At 42.2% G+C, this 27,473-nt stretch overlaps 1 protein-coding gene across 2 annotated transcripts in view; it reads right to left on the bottom strand.

The window, feature by feature from the left end:
• The window catches only part of LOC139581445 (A disintegrin and metalloproteinase with thrombospondin motifs 2-like), a 228,267-nt gene extending 205,492 nt beyond the window's left edge, over positions 1 to 22,775 (bottom strand). For both annotated transcript variants that reach the window (XM_071411213.1, XM_071411214.1), the window contains exons 1-2: positions 22,518 to 22,775; positions 18,768 to 19,210 (exon numbers count right to left, since the gene is read on the bottom strand). In XM_071411213.1, coding sequence (XP_071267314.1) covers positions 18,768 to 19,210; positions 22,518 to 22,602 — 528 coding nt within the window. In that variant the 5' untranslated portion in view covers positions 22,603 to 22,775. The remainder of the gene's footprint in view (positions 1 to 18,767; positions 19,211 to 22,517) is intronic.
• Between the last annotated feature and the right edge of the window lie 4,698 nt (positions 22,776 to 27,473).

Genomic DNA, 27,473 nt, shown 5'->3' with positions numbered 1-27,473 from the left:
CTGTGACTGATGATAGGGTACTGTGAAGAACTAACACTGAACTGATGATAGGGTACTGTGAAGACCTAGTACTGTGACTGATGATAGGGTACTGTGAAGACCTAGCACTCTGACTGACGATAGGGTACTGAAAAGACCAAGCACTGGACTGATGATAGGGTACTGTGAAGACCTAGCACTGTGACTGATGATAGGGATAGGGTGCGGTGAAGACCTAGCACTGTGACTGATGATAGGGCACTGTGAAGACCTAGCACTATGGCTGATGATAGGGTACTGTTAAGACCTAGCACTGTGACTGATGATAGGGTGCGGTGAAGACCTAGCACTGTGACTGATGATAAGGTACTGTGAAGACCTAGCACTGTGACTGATGATAGAGTACTGTGAAGACCTAGTACTGAACTGATGATAGGGTACTGTGAAGACCTAGCACTCTGACTGACGATAGGGTACTGTAAAGACCTAGCACTGTGACTGATGATAGGGCATGGTGAAGACCTAGCACTGTGACTGATGATAGGGTACTGTAAAGACCTAGCACTGTGGCTGATGATAGGGTGTGGTGAAGACCTAGCACTGTGACTGTTGATAGGGTACTGTGAAGACCTAGTATTGAACTGATGATAGGGTGTGGTGAAGACCTAGCACTGTGACTGTTGATAGGGTACTGTGAAGACCTAGTACTGAACTGATGATAGGGTACTGTGAAGACATAGCACTGTGACTGATGATAGGGTGCTAATGCCCTGGCCTTGATTCAAGGTGTGAGTAGAACAGTGATTACTCAATGGTATTTTACCCAGATATGGATTTTTTACAAGGCACTAATGGCAAGGTCAGTTTACAACTATGCCACTATGCTCCCTGGTATACAGAAAATAGCCGAGCTCTGAAGCAAGCTTCCAGAAAATTGGAACGGAAATAGCGCCACGCCAAACTGGAAGTCTTCCGACTAGCTTGGAAAGACAGTACCGTGCAGTATCGAAGAGCCCTCACTGCTGCTCGATCATCCTATTTTTCCAAATTAATTGAGGAAAATAAGAACAATCCAAAATTTCTTTTTGATACTGACGCAAAGCTAACTAAAAAGCAGCATTCCCCAAGAGAGGATGGCTTTCACTTCAGCAGGATTAAATTCATGAACTTCTTTGATGAAAAGATCATGATCATTAGAAAGCAAATTACGGACTCCTCTTTAAATCTGCGTATTCCTCCAGGGCTTAGCTGTCCTGAGTCTGCACAACTCTGCTAGGACCTAGGATCAAGAGAGACACTCAAGTGTTTTACTACTATATCTCTTGACACAATGATGAAAATGATCATGGCCTCTAAACCTTCAAGCTGCATACTGGATCCTATTCCAACTAAACTACTGAAAGAGCTGTTTCCTATGCTTGGCCCTCCTATGTTGAACATAATAAACGGCTCTCTATCCACCGGATGTTACCAAACTCACTAAAAATGGCAGTAATAAAGCCTCTCTTGAAAAAGCCAAACCCTGACCCAGAAAATATTAAAAAAACTATTGGCCTATATCGAATCTTCCATTCCTCTAAAAAAATAAATAGAAAAGCGTCAGACCGAGGCTCTGCATCTGTCCTCGTGCTCCTAGACCTTCGTGCTGCTTTTGATACCATCGATCACCACATTCTTTTGGAGAGATTGGAAACCCAAATTGGTCTACACGGACAAGTTCTGGCCTGGTTTAGATCTTATCTGTCGGAAAGATATCAGTTTGTCTCTGTGAATGGTTTGTCCTTTGACAAATCAACTGTACATTTTGGTGTTCCTCAAGGTTCCGTTTTAGGATCACTATTGTTTTCACTATATATTTTACCTCTTGGGGATGTCATTCGAAAACATAATGTTAACTTTCACTGCTATGCGGATGACACACAGTTGTACATTTCAATGAAACATGGTGAAGCCCCAAAATTGCCCTCGCTAGAAGCCTGTGTTTCAGACATAAGGAAGTGGATGGCTGCAAACGTTCTACTTTTAAACTCGGACAAAACAGAGATGCTTGTTCTAGGTTCCAAGAAACAAAGAGATCTTCTGTTGAATCTGACAATTAATCTTGATGGTTGTACGGTCTGGACCCTGATCTCTCTTTTGACGAACATATCAAGACTGTTTCAAGGACAGCTTTTTTCCTTCTACGTAACATTGCAAAAATCAGAAACTTTCTTTCCAAAAATTATTCAGAAAAATGTATCCATGCTTTTGTTATGTCTAGGTTAGACTACTGTAATGCTCTACTTTCCGGCGACCCGGATAAAGCACTAAATAAACTTCAGTTAGTGCTAAATACGGCTGCTAGAATCCTGACTAGAACCCCCCAAAAATATGACATTACTCCAGTGCTAGCCTCCCTATACTGGCTTCCTGTTAAGGCAAGGGCTGATTTCAAGGTTTTACTGCTAACCTACAAAGCATTACATGGGCTTGCTCCTACCTATCTTTCCGATTTGGTCCTGCCGTACATACCTACACGTACGCTACGGTCACAAGACGCAGGCCTCCTAATTGTCCCTAGAATTTCTAAGCAAACAGCTGGAGGCAGGGCTTTCTCCTCTAGAGCTCCATTTTTATGGAATGGTCTGTCTACCCATGTGAGAGACGCAGACTCGGTCTCAACCTTTAAGTCTTTACTGAAGACTCATCTCTTCAGTAGGTCATATGATTGAGTGTAGTCTGGCCCAGGAGTGTGAAGGTGAACGGAAAGGCTCTGGAGCAACGAACCACCCTTGCTGTCTCTGCCTGGCCGGTTCCCCTCTCTCCACTGGGATTATCTGCCTCTAACCCTATTACAGGGGCTGAGTCACTGGCTTAGTGGTGCTCTTCCATGCCGTCCCTAGGAGGGATGCGTCACTTGAGTGGGTTGAGTCGCTGACGTGATCTTCCTGTTTGGGTTGGCGCCCCCCCTTGGGTTGTGCCGTGGCGGAGATCTTTGTGGGCTATACTCGGCCTTGTCTCAGGATGGTAAGTTGGTGGTTGAAGATATCCTCTCTAGTGGTGTGGGGGCTGTGCTTTGGCAAAGTGGGTGGGGTTATATCCTGCGTGTTTGGCCCTGTCCGGGGGTATCATCGGATGGGGCCACAGTTTCTCCTGACCCCTCCTGTCTCAGCCTCCGGTATTTATGCTGCAGTAGTTTATGTGTCGGGGGGCTAGGGTCAGTCTGTTATATCTGGAGTACTTCTCCTGTCTTATCCGGTGTCCTGTGTGAATTTAAGTATGCTCTCTCTAATTCTCTCTTTCTCTCTCTCTCGGAGGACCTGAGCCCTAGGACCATGCCTCAGGACTACCTGGCATGATGACTCCTTGCTGTCCCCAGTTCACCTGGCCGTGTTGCTGCTCCAGTTTCAACTGTTCTGCCTGCCGCTACGGAACCCTGACCTGTTCACCGGACGTGCTACCTGTCCCAGACCTGCTGTTTTCAACTCTCTAGAGACAGCAGGAGCGGTAGAGATACTCTCAATGATCGGCTATGAAAAGCCAACTGACATTTACGCCTGAGGTTCTGACTTGTTGCACCCTCGACAACTACTGTGATTATTATTATTTGACCATGCTGGTCATTTATGAACATTTGAACATCTTGGCCATGTTCTGTTATAATCTCCACCCGGCACAGCCAGAAGAGGACTGGCCACCCCTCATAGCCTGGTTCCTCTCTAGGTTTCTTCCTAGGTTTTGGCCTTTCTAGGGAGTTTTTCCTAGCCACCGTGCTTCTACACCTGCATTGCTTGCTGTTTGGGGTTGTAGGCTGCGTTTCTGTACAGCACTTTGAGATATCAGCTGATGTAAGAAGGGCTATATAAATACATTTGATTTGATTTGATGTTGATTCATTCAGATAGGTGATTCTAATACTTGTTGTGTCATTGTCATTGTGTCATGTCATCTCTAAAGCTCCCTCCTACTGTACATATTGGCAGGCTATCAATCACAAACATCAAAGTATCAGATCAATATTCTTTTTTTTCTGTCTTTCAGACAGCAACCACAGAGTATTCGCTATTATGAATGTTGAGAGAGAGACAGGACTCCGCCCTGCAAATACAAAGATCCAAAACATAACACATTTGGGGGCGAAAACGAACAAATTCAAACACATATATTTCAAAACAAAAACATAGATTTTTTGGGACCAAGGGTGGAAATTTGTGTAATCGAGTGAGATTTCTGCTACTTCACTGCCTGCATCCAAAGCTGAGCTCCTCCACACACAGCCAGAGAGATAGATAGACAGGCAGAAAGGCCAGACGGACACACAGACAGAAAACCAGGAAACGCATAGCAAAACATTCAACCAATTAAAACAACAACATCAAATAGGACACATTTAACAAAATATACACATACTTCCAAGAAAGAGAAAATCTAAATAAGCTTCTACCAATCCCTATTTATCGAGACCAGGGCCCGTAACCACTTAGCATCTCAGAGTAGAAGAGCTGTCTATGATCTGTCCATACAATCGTATTCATTATGAACTAAAAGGCTAAACTGATTCTAGAACAACACTCCTACTCTGAGACGCTTTGTGGATACGGGCCAGGAAGTAGAAGGAACAGAAAATATACTGCTCTGGAAAAAATTAAGAGATCACTGCAAAATTATCAGTTTCTCTGGTTTTACTATTTATAGGTATGTGTTTGGGTAAAATGAACATTTTTGTTTAATTCTATAAACTACTGACAACATTTCTCTCAAATTCAAAAAATAAACATATTGTCATTTAGAGCATTTATTTGCAGAAAATGACAACTGGTCAAAATAACAAAAAAGATACAGTGTTGTCAGACCACGAATAATGCAAAGAAAATAAGTTCAAATACATTTTTAAACAACACTATACTAATGTTTTAACTAAGGAAGAGTTCAGAAATCCATATTTGGTGGAATAACCCTGATTTTCAATCACAGCTTTCATGCGTCTTGGCATGCTCTCCACCAGTCTTTCACATTGATGTTGGGTGACTTTATGCCACTCCTGGCGCAAAAATTCAAGCAGCTCGGCTTTGTTTGATAGCTTGTGACCATCCATCTTCCTCTTGATCACATTCCAGAGGTTTTCAATGGGGTTTAGGTCTGGAGATTGGGCCGGCCATGACAGGGTCTTGATCTGGTTGCCCTCCATCCACACCTTGATTGACCTGGCTGTGTGGCATGGAGCATTGTCCTGCTGGAAAAACCAATCCTCAGAGTTGGGGAACATTGTCAGAGCAGAAGGAAGCAGGTTTTCCTCCAGGACAACCTAGGGTGCGGACAACCCCCAGATCATCACCGATCCTCCACCAAATTTCACAGTGGGTGCGAGACTGTGGCTTGTAGGCCTCTCCAGGTCTCGCACCCACTGTGAAATTTGGTGGAGGATCGGTGATGATCCGGGGTGCTTCAGCAAGGCTGGAATCGGGCAGATTTGTCTTTGTGAAGAACGCATGAATCAAGCCACGTACAATGTTGATTTCTGAACTCTTCCTAAGTTAAAACATTAGTATAGTGTTGTTTAAAAATGTATATGAACTTATTTTCTTTGCATTATTCGAGGTCTGACAACACTGCATCTTTTTTTGTTATCTTGACCAGTTTTCTGCAAATAAATGCTCTAAATGACAATATTTTTATTTGGAGATTGAGAGAAATGTTGTCAGTAGTTTATAGAATGAAACTAAAATGTTCATTTCACCCAAACACATACCTATAATTAGTAAAACCAGGGAAACTGATAATTTTGCAGTGGTCTCTTAATTTTTTCCAGAATTGTGTACTTGTCCTAATGCCAAATGTACCTCCAGCCCCCTCGCCCATGTTGGTCAAATCCAGTGCACAACAGCTTGAGAAAGCCTTCCTGGACAGGCGGCCAATTGGGGTTTGTCTGTCATACTATCCAACTATAGAGATACTAGTGGTTAAGCTGTGCACTGTTGATCAATGAGAAAGAGATAGGAAGTACCAGAGTTTATATATGCTGGTCAGGGACACCACTTGAATCCTTCCTTCCTGTCTGACTGTGGTCTGACTCTGAGCAGGTGGTGCCGGTAATGGTATTGTTGTTGTTGTTGATGCTCTGGTTGGGTACATAGAGAATCCCTCAGTCTTTCTTCTGCTCCCTCCCTCTCTCTCTCTCTCCCTCCCTCCCTCCCACTCTTATGTATTTTGTTTGTGAAGATTACAAACACACCAGTACACACAGGGCTCTGGGAAAACTCCAGACTACAGATGGTTTGGGAGTACAAAGACACATGATCCTCAGCTCTGAGGTAAACCAGCTAACACTGCGTCCAGAGGAGAGATGGAGATGTTGGTGGGAACAGCACACAGCCAGACAGCCAAACGGACAGCAAGACAGTTGACCTCATAGTGATGTCACAGATACATTCGACTAACCTCATTGTGACATCACAGATAAATTCCACTGACCTCATTTAGGCTTGGGCGGTATACCGTATATACCGTATACCTAGTTATTTAGAAATAGCCACAGGATGGTTTTTCAATTCCGTCAATACCGTTTAAACTATTTCTTTGAAGTTTATTTTATAAATATAAATAGTTAATACCTGCATTCAATTTGTGTAATACGTTAGGAGAAACAAGATTGCATTCTTAATTTCACCTGTCACATCATTTTTTATTATGACGCTTACTGGTAGTCCCCAGACATTTATTTTTTTTCATGATTTTTATTAACATCCATTAGTTGAAGCCAATGGCGACAGCCAGTCTTGCGGTCTGACACATAACGAAAAATACATTACAAGGTTGCTTCCCGGCGACCAGAGAAAACTCTCGCCATACCACCCCTTCCCGTAGGCCTGAAAGCAAAGAAAGTAAAAAAAGATTAAAATAGGTATATACACTATATATACAACAGTATGTGGACACCCCTTCAAATTAGTGGATTTGGCCATTTTAGCCACACCTGTTGCTGACAGGTGTATAGAATCGAGCACACAGCCATGCATTCTAAAGAGGTCAGTGACTTTCAATGTAGCACCGTAATAGAATGCCAACTTTCCAACAAGTCAGTTCATCACATTTCTGCCATGCTAGAGCTGTCCCGGTCAAATGTAAGTGCTGTTATATATACAGTACCAGTCAAAAGTTTGAACACACCTACTTATTCAAGGGTTTTTCTTTATTTTTACTATTTTCTACATTGCAGAATAAGAGTGAAGACATCAAAACTATGAAATAACACATATGGAATCATGTAGTAACCAAAAAAGTGTTAAACAAATCAAAGTATAGATTTTATTCTTCAAAGTAGCTACCGTTTGCCAGCTGACAGCTTTGCACACTCTTGGCATTCTCTCAACCAGCTTCACCTGGAATGGTTTTCCAACATTCTTGAAGGAGTTCCCACATTTGCTGAGCACTTGTTGGCTACTTTTCCTTCACTCTGCGGTCCAACTCATACCAAACCATCTCATTTGGGTTGAGGTCGGGTGATTGTGAACACCAGGTCATCTGATGCGGCATTCCAAGTTGGTTGTTGATCATTAAATGACAATCATTTTCAAGTCTTGCCATAGATTCCCAGCTGATTTAAGTCAAAACTAGGCCACTCTGGAACATTCAATGTTGTCTTGGTAAGCAACTCCAGTGTATATTTGTTTTTGTGTTTTAGGTTATTGTCCTGCTGAAAGATGAATTTGTCTCCCAGTGTCTGTTGAAAAGCAGACTGAAGCAGGTTTTCCTCAAGGATTTTGCCTGTGATTAGCTTTATTCCATTTATTTAACAAGATGCAGCCACCATTTATCTAACAAGATGCAGCCACCATTTATCTAACAAGATGCAGCCACCACCATGCTTGAAAATATGAAGAGTGGTACTCAGTGATGTGTTGTGTTGGATTTGCACCAAAAGCAATGCTTTGTATTCAGGACATCAATTTAATTTCTTTGACACATTTTTTACAGCTTTTCTTTAGCGACTTGTTGCAAACAAGATGCATGTTTTGGACTATTTTTATTTGGTACAGGTTTTCACTCTATCATTTAGGTTCGTATTGTGGAGTAACTACAATGTTGTTGATCCATCCTGAGTTTTCTCCTATCACAGCCGTTAAACTCTTTAACTGTTTTAAAGTCACCATTGTCCTCATGGTGAAATTCCTGAGTGGTTTCCTTCCTCTCTGGCAACTGAGTTAGGAAGGACGCCTGTATTTTTGATACACCATCCAAATTGTAATTAATGACTTCACCATGCTCAAAGAGATATTCAATGTCTGCCTTTTTTACCCATCTACTAATTGGTGTCCTTCTTTGCGAGGCATGTAAGTACATTTAAAACCAGAAACTTTTAGACTTTTACAAAAGTAGTATTTTACTGGATGACTTTCACTTTTACTTGAGACATTTTCTTTTTTCTATTTACTTTTCTTCAAGTATGACAATTGGGAACTTTTCCACCAGCGGCTAGGCTGCATGATTGTGCATGGATAGCATACCTGAATAATGAGCCAAACATGGGTGTTCCATCTGTCGGCTTGTCCCCTTGTGTGTTGGGTGTGATGTGCTTCTCAATGAAGTCTTGAGCTACCTTGCAGTGGAAAACATGTGTGTTGGGTTCTGGAAGGTCAAGATAATTATTGCATGGTGGATGAAGCCCCATCTGAAAGCTGGGGATTCATACAATCATACAACGAGAGCTATTTCAGAATTAACCCGTGCGGTGATCTATGTTAATCAGGCATGGGAACCAGTGTCACGCCCTGACCTTAGTTATAAATGTTTTCTGTATTATTTTGGTCAGGTCAGGGTGTGACGTGGGTGGGTATGCGTGTTTTGTGTTGTCTAGCGTTTTTTGTAGATCTATGGGTTTTTTGTAAGTCTAGGTTATTGTAGGTCTATGGTGGCCTGAATTGGTTCCCAATCAGAGGCAGCTGTTTATCGTTGTCTCTGATTGGGGATCCTATTTAGGTTGCCTTTTTCCATTTAGGTTTTGTGGGTTATTGTCTGTGTAGTTGCATGTCAGCACTCGTTTGATTAGCTTCACGTTCATTTTGTTAGTTTGTTTAGTGTTCTTCGTTAATAAAAGAAGAATGTATTCAAATCACGCTGCGCCTTGGTCTCCTCACTATGACGAACGTGACACCCAGCTTCTCCTGCCCGAACAGTTCATAGAAAAGATTGCTCATGAAAGAAGTTGATTCTGAGTGATTCTGTTTTTCTCTTTTAGGAGTTTGATTATCCTTTCTAATTTAGCTCACACTGTTCCCAGGTCACGAAGTCACCCCTCTGTGGCATTGGCTGTCTTCTTCAGACTTTCCACTTTAGTTGAATAGGTATCCACTTCATTAGTGAGCACTGCCAATGATTAATTTACCGATTTTAATTGCAAGTTGGGGGCAGAGGTAATCTCCTCACAAACAATCTCTCGGATAGTAGCAGCCTGCTCTTTCTCTTGTCTGGTGTTGCAAGACGCCATGTTCCCACAGTTGATCTGTGAATGGACAAATTCAAGCTGCTGGAGCTTAATAGACCTGCTAATTATTTCTTGTCACACAATGAACGTCCCAAAGCTTAATATGATGTTTAGTATTGACAAGTTTTAGGAAATAAGTCTGCTATTTCATAGTAATTTGCAAAAGAAAGCCAAGTGTTTCAATGCATGCCACCGGAACTGGATATCACACAACAAAAATCAGTTGCCTTGATGATCCATGTATAACTTTATGAGTTGCAAATTATTTTTCAGAGTCTGTATAAAATGTTCGCAATGTTAGCATTTAGCTAGTATTTTCTATGAGACTTTACATGTACTTGTTAGCAATGCTAACCTTTGGATTACAGAGGCTTAGTGCCGTTATTAACAAATATCCCGGGATGACAAGTCGGTATGAAGGTATGACAATCTGGATACCGCCCAAGCCTAACCTCATTGTGACATTCCACTGTCCGCATTGTGACATCACGGATACATTTTCTTTGGGGGAACCTTTTCCTCATACTCAGATTCTCCTAGTATTCTGTGCGAGCAGTTTAATGGAAGAGAGCGAGCGAGAGAGAGAGTGAGAGAGCGCGAGAGAGAGAGCACTAGAGAGAGAGCACGAGAGAGAGAGAAAGATCGCTAGGAGGGAGAGAGAGGAAAACAGGGGGGCTGGTTAAATGCAGTGAGTAAGAGGCAGGCAGTAATCACAGCTGTGGTAAAAGCATGCTCTGCTTCACAGCTGTCTGAGCTATGTACCGCAGCAGTAGCGTACCTCTGTCAGAGTGTTCCTACCACCGACTGCCTGATAATAGCCCTAGATTGAGTAATTGTGTGTTTGAGTGTCTGAGTGGGCTACGCTGCATTGTGGAGTCAGTCTCTCTCTCTTTCTCTTTCTCATTCATACCCAGCCAGTCTTTGCGCTCCCGCACCCGGCTCTCCCTGCAGCCCCTCAGCCCCGTCTCTCTCTTCTCCTTCCGCCACTCCGGGACAACCGGGGTCAATAACAGCTGTAGTGCTGCTCTGTAATTTATGTCATCATTTCAATTTGAGCTGATTACAATGGAGAGCTGCTTATCGCCTGACCCTCGCTGTGTGTGTGAATGAAACACACACTGTAGAGGCCTATAAAGGCCCAAGCCCCCCACGCCACACCATAGCCTGGCTGAATGGTTTTATATGGCTCTATAATGTAGATGTAATGACTGTGTGTGTTACGGGGCTGTCTGGGGTAAATGGACGTGTCATTGGCACTTGGTGTGAGTTTATTATTGTGATCATCAGGTCCCAGCCTAAACAGTGCCACGCCTGCCTGATGTGACTGGCTGGGCTGTAAACTGGCATGATTAAGTCCTCTGCTGACATGTGATACTGGGGTGGGATGGAAAGACTGAACAGTACAGTATCTGTAGAGTATCTATCCTTTGAGATTCTTCACGAAACCCAAACAAAAAAATACCATGATTTGGGGGAGGAAGGATTGTTCATATATATTTAACATTTGTATCTAAAAGCATCATTGAGTAATAATTTATCAAAGTTGGCATACTTTTGGCCTCACCCAGGCCTCTTTTAAGACTCCATAGTGTTTCATCTGTAGGTGATACAAAGCAAACATAGATGTCATATGAAGCTATAGAGCTTTCTCTGCAATATGAGTAGTACTATTAGTGCTAAAAAAAATATATACCTAAAATGTTTGATTTGGCCATTTTTTTAGGCAGGTCACCCATGATACAAGTCAGTATTTGACGTCCATGCAGGTCTGAGGACGTCGGGAGATTATGTGGAAACTGGCCACTAGGGGCAACAGTGAGCACTGTTACCTTCAAGTAGACTTCGGTTTTTCTAGGATGTTGTGGACAGAAGTGATTGATTGGTGTAAGAATCTGCCTCTGGTTTCTATGGTTGCATGTTTGAATCCAGTGATCAGTAGTGTAAAAATACTTTAAAGTACTACATTAAGTAATTTTGGGGGGTATCTGTACTTTACTTTACTATTTACATTTTTGACACCTTTTACTTTACCTTCACTACATTCCTAAATAATATATTGTACTTTATACTCCATACATTTTCCCTGACAACCAAAAGTACTCATTATATTTTGAATGCTTAGCTTAGCAGGACAGGAAAATTCACGCACTTATCAAGAGAACACGTGGTCATTCCTACTGCCTCTGGACTCACTAAACACAAATGCATCTTCCGTTAATAATATGTTGGAGTGTTGGAGTGTGCCCCTGGCTATCCGTACATTTTAAAAACAAGAAAATTGTCCCTTCTGCTTTGCTTAATATAAGATATTTTAAATGATTTATACTTTTACTTTTGCTACTTACAGTGAGGGAAAAAAGTATTTGATCCCCTGCTGATTTTGTACGTTTGCCCACTGACAAAGAAATTATCAGTCTATAATTTTAATGGTAGGTTTATTTGAACAGTGAGAGACAGAATAACAACAAAAATATCCAGAAAAATGCATGTCAAAAATGTTATAAATTGATTTGCATTTTAATGAGGGAAATAAGTATTTGACCCCTTCTCAGTCAAAAAGATTTCTGGCTCCCAGGTGTCTTTCATGCAGGTAACGAACGGAGATTAGGAGCACACTCTTAAAGGGAGTGCTCCTAATCTCAGTTTCTTACCTGTATAAAAGATACCTGTCCACAGAAGCAATCAATCAATCAGATTCCAAACTCTCCACCATGGCCAAGACCAAAGAGCTCTCCAAGGATGTCAGGGACAAGATTGTAGACCTACACAAGGCTGGAATGGGCTACAAGACCATCGCCAAGCAGCTTGGTGAGAAGGTGACAACAGTTTCTGTGATTATTCGCAAATGGAAGAAACACAAAAGAACTGTCAATCTCCCTCAGCCTGGGGCTCCATGCAAGATCTCACCTCGTGGAGTTGCAATGATCATGAGAACGGTGAGGAATCAGCCCAGAACTACACAGGAGGATCTTGTCAATGATCTCAAGGCAGCTGGGACCATAGTCATCAAGAAAACAATTGGTAACACACTATGCCGTGAAGGACTGAAATCCTGCAGCGCCCGCAAGGTCCCCCTGCTCAAGAAAGCACATATACATGCCCGTCTGAAGTTTGCCAATGAACATCTGAATGATTCAGAGGACAACTGGGTGAACGTGTTGTGGTCAGATGAGACCAAAATGGAGTTCTTTGGCATCAACCCAACTTGCCGTGTTTGGAGGAGGAGGAATGCTGCCTATGACCCCAAGAAACCATCCCCACCGTCAAACATGGAGGTGGAAACATTATGCTTTGGGGGTGTTTTTCTGCTAAAGGGACAGGACAACTTCACCGCATCAAAGGGACGATGGACGGGGCCATGTACCGTCAAATCTTGGGTGAAAACCTCCTTCCCTCAGCCAGGGTATTGAAAATGGGTCGTGGATGGGTATTCCAGCATGACAATGACCCAAAACACACGGCCAAGGCAACAAAGGAGTGGCTCAAGAAGAAGCACATTAAGGTCCTGGAGTGGCCTAGCCAGTCTCCAGACCTTAATCCCATAGAAAATCTGTGGAGGGAGCTGAAGGTTCGAGTTGCCAAACGTCAGCCTCGAAACCTTAATGACTTGAAGAAGATCTGCAAAGAGGAGTGGGACAAAATCCCTCCTGAGATGTGTGCAAACCTGGTGGCCAACTACAAGAAACGTCTGACCTCTGTGATTGCCAACAAGGGTTTTGCCACCAAGTACTAAGTCATGTTTTGCAGAGGGGTCAAATACTTATATCCCTCATTAAAATGCAAATCAATTCATAAAATTTTTGACATGCGTTTTTCTGGATTTTTTTGTTGATATTCTGTCTCTCACTGTTCAAATAAACCTACCATTAAAATTATAGACTGATCATTTCTTTGTCAGTGGGCAAACGTACAAAATCAGCAGGGGATCAAATACTTTTTTCCCTCACTGTAAGTATATTTTATCAATTACATTTAATTTTGATACTTAAGTATATTTAAAACCAAATAATTTTACTTGAGTAACTTTCTATTAAGGTATCTATACTTTTACTCAAGTATGACAATTGGGTACTTTTTCCACCACTGACAGTGATCATTTCTGATATTTTTGTTTTAAACGTATCCCAAACCTTAACCCTTACCCTAACCATTCTGAGTTCATGCCTAACCTTAAGAATTCAGACTTAATGATTAAACTTAACCCTAACTTTACAAATTCAGAGTTAAGGCCTACATTTAATCTTAAAGACTTTGAAATGTGACATTTGCAACAACTTCAAAATGTGACATTTGAGAAACATTGATGAATATCTAATTCTTTACTGAGACTGTAAGAGCTTGTTGAACATTTCAATATATTTTGAACATAACATTATATATTGTACGGGCATATCAGAGTGGGATCTCTGCTACTTTTAGAGTTATGGTCCAATTTGGAAGTATTACCAACAGAGTGAATGTGAAAATCGATTCAAAATGGTCGCCCCCTGCTGGTGATTTGCAGGATGTGCAATGATACAAGTGAAAGGGGGGCTGTGATTGGTTATATTGACAACGATGTTTGTCTGTATAAAATGGGCCATAACTTTAACACAAGAAGAGATCCCACTGTGGAACGTTGATATGCCTGTAGAGTATATTATGTTCAACAATACATTAAAACATTTGCTAAATTATTTCAATAATAATGTTTACATTTTTCAATACTAATAAATTCAAGTATTTAAAAAAATACATCTAAATAGTAAACATATTACAGAGCAAGTGATAAATTACACATATTACACACATTTCTGCTTTTTTTTAACATTATGGAGTCTTAAAGGAGGCCTAGGTAAGGCTAAAATGCTATAAATAGTAATTATTTCTCAATTATGCTCATAGAAACAAATGTCAAATATATGTAAACAATCCTTGCTCCAAAGGACTATTCTATGGATTACATTTGGTGAAAATCCCCCAAATCATAGTCTTGTTTTTCTTCGGTTTCATGAGGAATGACTCTGTTACACAGCAACAAGAAGGACTGTGGAACTTAATAAAGAATAGACTCAGAAACCATTTACATATTTCTTATGTTTATTTAACCTTTATTTTAGCAGGCAGGTGAACAAATTATTATTTACCATTATGGCCTGGCAGGTGGTATTTATAGACAGATAGTGACATTGTATTTAACTTGAATAGCACGGTGAAAAGCATTTAAATGGATGTGTACCCACAACATGTAGCGCAACCAAGAGTAACATCACAAAATGAAAAATTCCATTGTTGGGGACCTTGGCAAATCCAATCGGATCTAGAACAATCCTTTTGGAACACCTGTAAATGCCTTTGGTGTTTCCGCTTGTGTCTGGATTCCGAGGTGGTTATGAAAGCCTGTTTTCAACGCAAATACAGAAATAGACAAGTTTCTCCCAGCTCATGCTGTGCACTAATAACACAGACCGGGACAGACAGACAGACACATGCACACACCTGGGGGCTACAAAACGCGACGCCTAAAGGCGGTCTCTAACATATCGTTCAACAATCTACATACATTACAGCACAGGGACAACCAAATATAGACAACAAACTACGCAGTTTCCCCAGTTCATCCACCATAGGAAGGAGAGAGAGTGCAACACCCTTCACCCTAGGTGATAGAACACTGCTGGAAAACAGACACGAAAACCTGCTAAAGGACCAATCTCTCTCTCTTCCTCCTACCCCCTCCTCCCCCTCCTTCCCCCGGCACTTTTAATAGCATCATTAGAAAAGCTATCCAACCTGTCTCTACCGCTGGTGGCTGTGGGAAAGACAGGGAGCGAGAAAGAGGGGAGAGAGAAGGGGGGATAGGGAGAGAGAGAGGGTAGATCAAGATAAAAAGGAGATGGAGGGGGAGAGAAGGGGGGGATAGGGAGAGAGAGAGAGGGTAGATCAAGATAAAAATGAGATGGAGGGGGGAGAGAAGGGGGGGATAAAGAGAACAGATGAAAGAGAGGGAAACGCTCTCTGATCACCCTACATCGCGGATCACTTCTCTATGCCTGGTGAGGTTTGTCTGGCTCGTTCTGAAGTCTGTATTCGCCATGCATGTATCTGCCATAAGCTTGAGTGCTGTGTGACCATGTGGGCTGCTAGCTTCCCAGCTGTGACCAGGTGTGTGTGTAATACATGTCTCCGCTGGCCAGGTGTTCTCCCACCTGATGCTGAGCTGTAGCAGGGATAATGATAGGTCTAACATCCGCACATCCCTTTGTCTGTCTGTTTCTGTCTGTCTGTCTGTCTGTCTGTCTGTCTGTCTGTCTGTCTGTCTGTCTGTCTGTCTGTCTGTCTGTCTGTCTGTCTGTCTGTCTGTCTGTCTGTCTGATTGCAGAGATGTAGAGTAGTGAAGATCTGGGCCCAATAGAGATGCAGAGTAGTGAAGGTCTGGGCCCAATAGAGATGTAGAGTAGTGAAGATCTGGGCCTAATAGAGATGTAGAGTAGTAAAGATCTGGGCCCAATATAGATGTAGAGTAGTGAAGATCTGGGCCCAATAGAGATGCAGAGTAGTGAAAGTCTGGGCCCAATAGAGATGTAGAGTAGTGAAGATCTGGGCCTAATAGAGATGTAGAGTAGTGAAGATCTGGGCCCAATAGAGATGTAGAGTAGTGAAGGTCTGGGCCCAATAGAGATGTAGAGTAGTGAAGGTCTGGGCCCAATAGAAATGTAGAGTAGTGAAGGTCTGGGCCCAAAAGAGATGCAGAGTAGTGAAGGTCTGGGCCCAAAAGAGATCCCATTGATAATCAGTTCTAAATGTAATCTCTCTAATGCATAGAGGAGAGCAGAGAATAATACACACACACACAAACACACACACACACGTCAAACAACAGCCTCTGTAGCTTTGACCGAGTATGCTAGGCCAGGGGGAAAGCCATTAGCGGGACAGAGGTTTATAACCACACACAACCATGCATAAAATATTCCAAGAGGCTAGGTTAGGATTTCTGTACTGAACTTCATTTCAAACTGAAACTAATTGTCTTCCACCTTCCCAGCCAACAGTGTACAGGAGTCTCCTGCATCTCCTCAACAAGACCTGATCTCCCTCCCTCCAAACACATCATTCAGTTGATTAATTTTCCGAAATACAGTACCTACCTAACATGGTTCAGTTACCAGAGAGAAGTCAAGGGGTCGTCACTAGTTAACATAGTCACAAAGTCATAAACCCTGCCTATTTCTACAATTTCTCTTCTTAAAGGTCCAATGCAGCCATTTTTATCTCAATATCAAATCATTTCTGGGTAACAATGAATTACCTTACTGTGATTGTTTTCAATCAAAATGGTTTTAAAGAAAAAAAATTGCTTCTTAGCAAGAGCAATTTTTCTAGGACTGTCTGTATAACGGTCTGAGTGGGGAGGGGAAAGCTGGAAACTACCTGTTATTGGCAGAGAGGATTGGTACTCTCTTTCTTATTGGTCTATTAACTGCACTGGGCGTTCCTATGGAAACTCGGACATGATTGCTCTCACTGTCTTGCAGTTGTTGACACATGCACACACACACACACATTCTAAAGAAGGGGATATGATTGGTGACTGATAACCTCACTCCACATGCTTTACAGGCCATTGAATGGAGAGACGCCTTAAAACCTCTTGACGCTAGGGGTCAGATTTATTTTATTTTTTTAAATAACGTTCCCAAGGTAAACAGACTATTTCTCAGGTCCAGGTCGTAGAATATGCATATAATTTACATATTAGGATAGAAAACACTCCAAAGTTTCCAAAACTGTCAAAATATTGTCTGTGAGTATAACAAAACTGATTCTGCAGGCGAAAACCTGAGGAAATCTAACCCGGAAGTGATTATTATTATTTTTTATCTGTGTTTCCTTGCCCGTCTTTCTTCCATTTAAAGGGGTATCAACCAGATTCCTTTTCCAATGGCTTCCTCAGGCTGTGACCAGGCTTTAGACATAGTTTCAGGCTTTTATTTTGAAAAATGAGCGAGATTTTTCAAAAGTAGTCAGGTGTCCTTTGATTAGTTCCTGCGCGCGAGAGGGGTAGCTCTCCATTTTCTTTCTCTCTTTTATTGAATAGGTTACGGTCCGGTTGAAATATTATCGATTATGTTTGTTAAAAACAACCTGAGGATTGATTATAAAAAACATTTGACATGTTTCTACGAACATTACGGATACTTTTTGGAATTTTCGTCAAACTGAATGAGGCTTTGGTTTTCTGAACATAACGCGCAACCCAAATGGCGTTTTTTTGTTATAAAAGTCATATTTATTGAACAAAAATAACATTTATTGTGTAACTGGGAGTCTCGTGAGTGCAAACATCCGAAGATTATCAAAGGTAAGCGATTAATTTTATTGCTTTTCTGACTTTCGTGACCATGCTAATTTGGGGCTAGCTGTTCTAGCATTGATTGATACACTCACAAAAGCTTGGATTGCTTTCGCTGCAAAGCATATTTTCAAAATCTGACACGATAGGTGGATTAACAACAAGCTAAGCTGTGTTTTGGTATATTTCACTTGTGATTGCATGATTATAAATATGTTTAGTAATATTTTGCGCCCTGCAATTCAGCGGTTGTTTAGGAAAATGATCCCGCTAAAGGGATCCGTAGCACAGAGAAGTTAAGAGCAACGTCTTGGCACAATCCAAAACAGATTTACAAAACAGAAACATAACCAGTACATCTCATCCAGTCAAATGAGCTAGATGTTCATAAACTAGAGAGCTTGACCAAGCTCCACCAATCAGCAAATACTGTACAGGGTAGAAAAGAGGAGCAGGAAGAAGGACAACCCTAGTACAGGGTAGAAAAGAGGAGCAGAAAGAAGGACAACCCTAGTACAGGGTAGAAAAGAGGAGCAGGAAGAAGGACAACCCTAGTACAGGGTAGAAAAGAGGAGCAGGAAGAAGGACAACCCTAGTACAGGGTAGAAAAGAGGAGCAGGAAGAAGGACAACCCTAGAACAGGGTAGAAAAGAGGAGCAGGAAGAAGGACAACCCTAGAACAGGGTAGAAAAGAGGAGCAGGAAGAAGGACAACCCTAGTACAGGGTAGAATAGAGGAGCAGGAAGAAGGACAACCCTAGTACAGGGTAGAAAAGAGGAGCAGGAAGAACGACAACCCTAGTACAGGGTAGAAAAGAGGAGCAGGAAGAACGACAACCCTAGAACAGGGTAGAAAAGAGGAGCAGGAAGAAGGACAACCCTAGTACAGCATGAAACAGTGCTGAGAGACAGAAAATGTTCCCATTGGAGAGCAGTCAAAATGTGTTCAGTGGATTGCATTGACTCTACAGTAACCGAAACAACCAAAACTCACCAGGCCGTCACAGTTGCTGATGGCTACGGTGGTTCCGGGCGTGTCTGTGACATCGCCCACATAGAAACAGTCTCCCTGCAGTGGCTCGGAGCGCGTGGCTGTCCCGTTGCTGTCGTCATCGTCATGCCACTCCATCTTGGCTCCGGGGGCCACCAGTCGCGCGTTGTGACGCAGACGCAGTTGGAACTCCCGGCCGAAGACGGTGACGTTGTAATAAAGCTGTCTGTGTAGGGGCCCTCCGTCCTCCTCCTCGTACATTCCCTCTTTTTCTTCACCTCTTTCTCCTTCTCCCCCGTTCTCTCCAGCCTCTCTCCTCCAGCGCCTACGGGACTGCCCCGCACCCACCAGGCCGGCTGACACAGCGTGGGACAAGAAGCGGCCGTCTGCGTCCACGCTCACGGGCCTCACCAGTCCATACTCCCCCAGGACATGCTGCAGGGAGTCTGAATAGGGGGTGAGAGAGAGGACAGGAGAAGAGAGGAAGGGAGGAGAGAGGTGAATGGGAGAAATAGGAGGTGAGAGGAGGGGTGAGAGAGGAAGGGAGGAGAGGTGAATGGGAGAAATAGGAGGTGAGAGGAGAGGTGAGAGAGGAATGCAGAGGGAGAGTGAAGGAAAAAGAGGATATGAAGGGGAGGAATGAGAGAATTAGAGAAGAGAGAAAGAAGGAAATGGAAGGTAAGGGGGTATATTAGAGAATGACAGAGAGAGAAAGAAGGAAATGGAAGGTAAGGAGGTATATTAGAGAATGACAGCGAGAGAGAGGGAAAGTGGAGGTAAGGGGGTATATTAGAGAATGACAGCGAGAGAGAGAGGGAAAGGGGAGGTAAGGGGGTATATTAGAGAATGACAGAGAGAGAGAGAGAGAGAGAGAGAGAGAGAGAGGGGGAGAGACAGAGAGAGAGAGAGAGAGGGAGAGACAGAGAGAGAGAGAGAGAGAGAGAGAGAGAGAGAGAGAGAGAGAGAGAGAGAGAGGGAGAGAGAGAGAGAGAGAGAGAGAGAGAGAGAGAGAGAGAGAGAGAGAGAGAGAGAGAGAGAGAGAGAGAGAGAGAGAGAGACAGAGAGAGAGACAGAGAGAGAGGGAAAGGGGAGGTAAGGGGGTATATTAGAGAATGACAGAGAGAGAGAGAGAGGGAGAGACACAGAGAGAGAGAGAGAGAGAAGGTCATCTTAATTGCATCACTTCTTGATCACTGAGAAAATCTGCATGGATTTCAATCAAATAAGCCTATCCAACACACACACACACACACACACCTCTGAACCCAGATGTGACCCCACATCTTGCAGGGCTGCACGCATGGAAACGGCAGCCTCAGCAGTGGCAGTGCGTTGGGTGCTTGTGCGTCTCTCTCCCTCTCAGTCCTCTCCTCACACACAGCAGCACAGAGACAACAGAGAGAGCAGCAGAAGATCAAGGTGCTAATTGCGACTCTCACACGCTGAATAATGTTTTCTCACCGCCTGCCATGGTTCCCATGGAGCTGACTTCCATAGCATGCAGTTGAGTAAAGAAACACTTGGTTGGCTTAATAACAACGCCTCGTGGACACACAAGGAGACAACAACACAAGGAGATTAGCCTACAGAGCAGAAAACCCAGGGCAAACAAATTCATTATAATTGTTTTAAAGGTTTCCATTGGTAAGATAGATATAAGCCTTATAGTGTAACATAATGTATTGTCATCCTCATCATCATTATCTATTCTGATCAACGCACCAAGTTGTGCAAAATTCATGTTGTCCTCTCAAGCTTTGGGGAGACATGTAACATATTTCTAAGTAGCCTATTGCGTCATTACTACTTCCCATAACCAGATCTCTAAGCATTACAGGCCGTTTTCTTGGCGACGCATCACCCTAAAACTGTGACACTGACACCTCCCTCTGAGGCGGCTTTTAGATGAGAGAGAGAGAGAGAGAGAGAGAGAGAGAGAGAGAGAGAGAGAGAGAGAGAGAGAGAGAGAGAGAGAGAGAGAGAGAGAGAGAGAGAGAGAGAGAGAGAGAGAGAGAGAGAGAGAGAGAGAGAGAGAGAGAGAGAGAGAGAGAGAGAGAGAGAGAGAGAGAGAGATGCTCCCTCCGGAACCACTAGTGACAGAAAGCAGCACCTCGCCCACATATCACAACTCACAGCCACAACACTAGATCATATCAGTGTGACACTAACCCTCCGCTGTCCTTCTCAATATCACTCAATATTATTATTAATATCTGAAATGGATATCTTTACACAGATAATGAAAATGGTGTTTAATCACTATAGGCATTATGAGTGTCTATAATGGATATTGTTATCTAACAGTTGTGAGAATAAGCAGGTGAGAACAGTGGCGTTTATAGGTACAAGTGACATATATAGCCGCTTGGGCCTTGCGGCCGCTAGGGGCACCACTTTTTTCAGGAAGTCAGTCAAGGTCTCAACTTCCTGTTAAGTTAGAATAGTAGAATACACAAGGTGCAATTTGGAAATGTGGTTGTGCATCAGCAGTTTTTCTGTTTTCATGTCAGTCACTGATAGTTAGTCAATTAGCCATGTCAGCTAACCTTGTATAGATTGCTAGGTAAGGTAGTTTAGCAAGCTATCTAAACCTTGTAGCAATCATGGCTGAATTACTGACCGGGCACACAAGGCACGTGCCCAGAGGCCCTGAACTCTAGGGGGAAGGGGAATTCATTCAACTGAAATGTGTCTTCCGCATTTAACCCAACCCTTCTGAATCAGAGAGGTGCGGGGGGCTGCCTTAATCGACATCCACGTCATCGGCAGGGCGCCTGGGGAGCAGTTGTTGTTGGGGGTTAACTGCCATGCTCAAGGGGCCCCACTGATTTTGTTAGTCACTCTCACTCAGATATCATTTGAAGATGGCATAAGTCATGGCAAAATGTGTAGAATTACAGGAAATTTGCTTTAAAACTGCTAAATGTTTTTTCCATCCCATGTCAAAATGTTTCGAACTCCATGATATTAGCTTTAAAACGGCAAAGTTCTCTCTGCCCCATGGAAAAATGAGTAGAATCGCATGCAATTTGTTTTAAAACTGAAAAATGTTTTATCTGCACCAGTCCACCAAATATGGCTTAGGGCCCCCAAAAAGCTAGGAACAGCCCTGGATGAGGAAGAGGTACCAGGCACCTGATTCCTTCAAGACCTCATCAGTCTGATCCTATAATAACAGGTTCAATAAGCTATGTTTCCCCATGCACACTAAATAAAAAAGTTGTCTGTAAAACACTGTGCAATGATATTATTCTGCTATGTTCATTATTATTATTATTCTCAAAAGTAACGGAATTATGTTAATTTATAATCAATAACATCCGACCTTTCTGTCCTGTGACCAAATCGATAGCAGCGATATCCACCTAATCAGATAAGGTTACTCCATGGCAAACAAACCTTGCATCCTTTACAAAAGCCAAAGTGAATTCTCCTGCCCTGACTGCCCGAAAACCTGAACCGCGCGCCCGCGTCACCACCGGGATGAGGAGAGGAGAGGGAAACGCACACTTCACAACACTGCCTGCCCTTATGCCACAGCACAGAGAGAGACGATTCTCTGGGAAATGTATTGGCAACCTTCATCCATCTATTAAGTTGAAAATGGACGCTTTAGGGTATGTATATAACTAGACTATAGCCTACGCTACGCTGTTGGGCGCACAGTGCGCACAGAAGGTTGCGTCTACCCTATTGACCCCCGGCGTATGGAAACAGCAAAATATTGTAAACATAAGTCCCACATTTACCTACCTACGCTACTGGCGATATACAGGCCGCTCGTGTGAAGAAAGGCCGGCAGAATGATTAAGATTGTAAATCCAGGCGCGAGACCCATGGCAGCTCCAAACTGCGCAGGTGAGAGAGTGGGACTTCGGGCTCCAGTGTGCTAAAGTTCCCCGCGACTAGCCACACCGCCACGACAGCAACAGCACAGCAGCCCGCAACTAACTGCCAAGTGCACCGGGAGAGAACGCTCCCTCCCTCTCTCTCTCTCTCTCTCCCTCTCTAACTCACACTCTCTCTCTCCCTCCCTCCCCCTCCCTCTCTCTCCCTCCCCCCTCTCCCTCTCTCTCCGCTCCCTCTCTCCCTCCCTCTCTCTCTCTCCCTCCCTCTCTCTCTCTCGCTCCCTCTCTCCCTCCCTCTCTCTCTCTCGCTCCCTCTCTCCCTCCCTCTCTCTTGCTCCCTCGCTCTCTCTCCCTCTCTCACTGTCTCGCTCGCTCCTTGCCTCTGCACTCTGACAACTCCCCGACTCCACATACACGTGCGCCCACACATTTCTCTCGATGTGTTGTGCACGCAGGAAGGCGCGAGGAAATATGAGGATAGTTCTGAAAACATTGGGTGTGCTGCAACTGTTTGACAGTTCATGACAGCTCAAATAAATCACAGGAAAATCTGAGAAAATTAGCAACCTCTCCCTGTCCACCCCAACATACTAAATAATGGAGAACATTTCGTTTTGTAACTTTAAAGGCCCAGTGCAGTCAAATTGTAAATATATATATTTCCACACTATGAGTATGAGGTTGGATTAATGAACAAGATTTCACATTCTCACATCAGAGTTAGACAATCATCAATGTTTCTCAACATTTCAAAGTCACATCACATTTCAAAGTTGTTCCTAACATAACATTTCAAAGTGTTTGGTAGGGTCTGGTCTCTGTATAGTTCCAAGGTTCATTTTAGGCATTAACTCTGAATTCTTAAGGTTAGGCATTAACTCTGAATGGTTAAGGTAAGGCATTAACTCTGAATGGTTAAGGTAAGGCATTAACTCTGAATGGTTAAGGTAAGGCATTAACTCTGAATGGTTAAGGTTAGGCATTAACTCTGAATGGTTAAGGTTAGGCATTAACTCTGAATGGTTAAGGTTAGGCATTAACTCTGAATGGTTAAGGTAAGGCATTAACTCTGAGTGGTTAAGGTAAGGCATTAACTCTGAATGGTTAAGGTAAGGCATTAACTCTGAATGGTTAAGATTAGGCATTAACTCTGAATGGTTAAGGTAAGGCATTAACTCTGAGTGGTTAAGGTAAGGCATTAACTCTGAATGGTTAAGGTAAGGCATTAACTCTGAATGGTTAAGGTAAGGCATTAACTCTGAATGGTTAAGGTAAGGCATTAACTCTGAGTGGTTAAGGTAAGGCATTAACTCTGAATGGTTAAGGTAAGGCATTAACTCTGAATGGTTAAGGTTAGGCATTAACTCTGAATGGTTAAGGTTAGGCATTAACTCTGAGTGGTTAAGGTAAGGCATTAACTCTGAATGGTTAAGGTAAGGCATTAACTCTGAATGGTTAAGGTTAGGCATTAACTCTGAATGGTTGAGGTTAGACATTAACTCTGAATGGTTAAGGTAAGGCATTAACTCTGAATGGTTAAGGTTAGGCATTAACTCTGAATGGTTAAGGTAAGGCATTAACTCTGAATGGTTAAGGTTAGGTATTAACTCTGAATGGTTAAGGTTAGGCATTAACTCTGAATGGTTGAGGTTAGGCATTAACTCTGAATGGTTAAGGTAAGGCATTAACTCTGAATGGTTAAGGTTAGGCATTAACTCTGAATGGTTAAGGTTAGGCATTAACTCTGAATGGTTAAGGTTAGGCATTAACTCTGAATGGTTGAGGTTAGGCATTAACTCTGAATGGTTAAGGTAAGGCATTAACTCTGAATGGTTAAGGTAAGGCATTAACTCTGAATGGTTGAGGTTAGGCATTAACTCTGAATGGTTAAGGTAAGGCATTAACTCTGAATGGTTAAGGTTAGGCATTAACTCTGAATGGTTGAGGTTAGGCATTAACTCTGAATGGTTAAGGTAAGGCATTAACTCTGAATGGTTGAGGTAAGGCATTAACTCTGAATGGTTAAGGTAAGGCATTAACTCTGAATGGTTAAGGTTAGGCATTAACTCTGAATGGTTGAGGTTAGGCATTAACTCTGAATGGTTAAGGTAAGGCATTAACTCTGAATGGTTAAGGTTAGGCATTAACTCTGAATGGTTAAGGTAAGGCATTAACTCTGAATGGTTGAGGTAAGGCATTAACTCTGAATGGTTAAGGTTAGGCATTAACTCTGAATGGTTGAGGTAAGGCATTAACTCTGAATGGTTAAGGTAAGGCATTAACTCTGAATGGTTAAGGTAAGGCATTAACTCTGAATGGTTAAGGTTAGGCATTAACTCTGAATGGTTGAGGTAAGGCATTAACTCTGAATGGTTAAGGTAAGGCATTAACTCTGAATGGTTAAGGTTAGGCATTAACTCTGAATGGTTAAGGTTAGCCATTAACTCTGAATGGTTAAGGTTAGGCATTAACTCTGAATGGTTAAGGTAAGGCATTAACTCTGAATGGTTAAGGTTAGGCATTAACTCTGAATGGTTAAGGTTAGGCATTAACTCTGAATGGTTAAGGTTAGGCATTAACTCTGAATGGTTAAGGTTAGGCATTAACTCTGAATGGTTAAGGTTAGGCATTAACTCTGAATGGTTAAGGTTAGGCATTAACTCTGAATGGTTAAGGTTAGGCATTAACTCTGAATGGTTAAGGTAAGGCATTAACTCTGAATGGTTAAGGTTAGGCATTAACTCTGAATGGTTAAGGTTAGGCATTAACTCTGAATGGTTAAGGTTAGGCATTAACTCTGAATGGTTAAGGTTAGGCATTAACTCTGAATGGTTAAGGTTAGGCATTAACTCTGAGTGGTTAAGGTTAGGCATTAACTCTGAATGGTTAAGGTTAGGCATTAACTCTGAATGGTTAAGGTTAGGCATTAACTCTGAATGGTTAAGGTTAGGTATTAACTTTGAATGGTTAAGGTTAGGCATTAACTCTGAATGGTTGAGGTAAGGCATTAACTCTGAATGGTTAAGGTAAGGCATTAACTCTGAATGGTTAAGGTAAGGCATTAACTCTGAATGGTTAAGGTTAGGCATTAACTCTGAATGGTTGAGGTAAGGCATTAACTCTGAATGGTTAAGGTAAGGCATTAACTCTGAATGGTTAAGGTTAGGCATTAACTCTGAATGGTTAAGGTTAGCCATTAACTCTGAATGGTTAAGGTTAGGCATTAACTCTGAATGGTTAAGGTAAGGCATTAACTCTGAATGGTTAAGGTTAGGCATTAACTCTGAATGGTTAAGGTTAGGCATTAACTCTGAATGGTTAAGGTTAGGCATTAACTCTGAATGGTTAAGGTTAGGCATTAACTCTGAATGGTTAAGGTTAGGCATTAACTCTGAATGGTTAAGGTTAGGCATTAACTCTGAATGGTTAAGGTTAGGCATTAACTCTGAATGGTTAAGGTTAGGCATTAACTCTGAATGGTTAAGGTAAGGCATTAACTCTGAATGGTTAAGGTTAGGCATTAACTCTGAATGGTTAAGGTTAGGCATTAACTCTGAATGGTTAAGGTTAGGCATTAACTCTGAATGGTTAAGGTTAGGCATTAACTCTGAATGGTTAAGGTTAGGTATTAACTCTGAATGGTTAAGGTTAGGCATTAACTCTGAATGGTTAAGGTTAGGCATTAACTCTGAATGGTTAAGGTTAGGCATTAACTCTGAATGGTTAAGGTTAGGCATTAACTCTGAATGGTTAAGGTTAGGCATTAACTCTGAATGGTTAAGGTTAGGCATTAACTCTGAATGGTTAAGGTTAGGCATTAACTCTGAATGGTTAAGGTTAGGTATTAACTCTGAATGGTTAAGGTTAGGTATTAACTCTGAATGGTTAAGGTTAGGCATTAACTCTGAATGGTTAAGGTTAGACATTAACTCTGAATGGTTAAGGTTAGGCATTAACTCTGAATGGTTAAGGTTAGGTATTAACTCTGAATGGTTAAGGTTAGGTATTAACTCTGAATGGTTAAGGTTAGGTATTAACTCTGAATGGGTAAGGTTAGGCATTAACTCTGAATGGTTAAGGTTAGGCATTAACTCTGAATGGTTAAGGTTAGGCATTAACTCTGAATGGTTAAGGTTAGGCATTAACTCTGAATGGTTAAGGTAAGGCATTAACTCTGAATGGTTAAGGTTAGGCATTAACTCTGAATGGTTAAGGTTAGGCATTAACTCTGAATGGTTAAGGTTAGGTATTAACTCTGAATGGTTAAGGTAAGGCATTAACTCTGAATGGTTAAGGTTAGGCATTAACTCTGAATGGTTAAGGTAAGGCATTAACTCTGAGTGGTTAAGGTAAGGCATTAACTCTGAATGGTTAAGGTAAGGCATTAACTCTGAATGGTTAAGGTTAGGTATTAACTCTGAATGGTTAAGGTTAGGCATTAACTCTGAATGGTTAAGGTTAGGCATTAACTCTGAATGGTTAAGGTTAGGTATTAACTCTGAATGGTTGAGGTAAGGCATTAACTCTGAATGGTTAAGGTTAGGCATTAACTCTGAATGGTTAAGGTTAGGCATTAACTCTGAATGGTTAAGGTTAGGTATTAACTCTGAATGGTTAATGTTAGGCATTAACTCTGAATGGTTAAGGTTAGGCATTAACTCTGAATGGTTAAGGTTAGGTATTAACTCTGAATGGTTGAGGTTAGGCATTAACTCTGAATGGTTAAGGTTAGGCATTAACTCTGAATGGTTAAGGTTAGGTATTAACTCTGAATGGTTAAGGTTAGGTATTAACTCTGAATGGTTAAGGTTAGGTATTAACTCTGAATGGTTGAGGTTAGGCATTAACTCTGAATGGTTAA

The sequence above is a fragment of the Salvelinus alpinus genome, chromosome 7, assembly GCF_045679555.1.
Source record: "Salvelinus alpinus chromosome 7, SLU_Salpinus.1, whole genome shotgun sequence".
Taxonomy (NCBI): domain Eukaryota; kingdom Metazoa; phylum Chordata; class Actinopteri; order Salmoniformes; family Salmonidae; genus Salvelinus; species Salvelinus alpinus.
The sequence above is the reverse complement of the archived record's forward strand: the minus strand, read 5'-3'. Positions and strand labels throughout refer to the sequence as shown.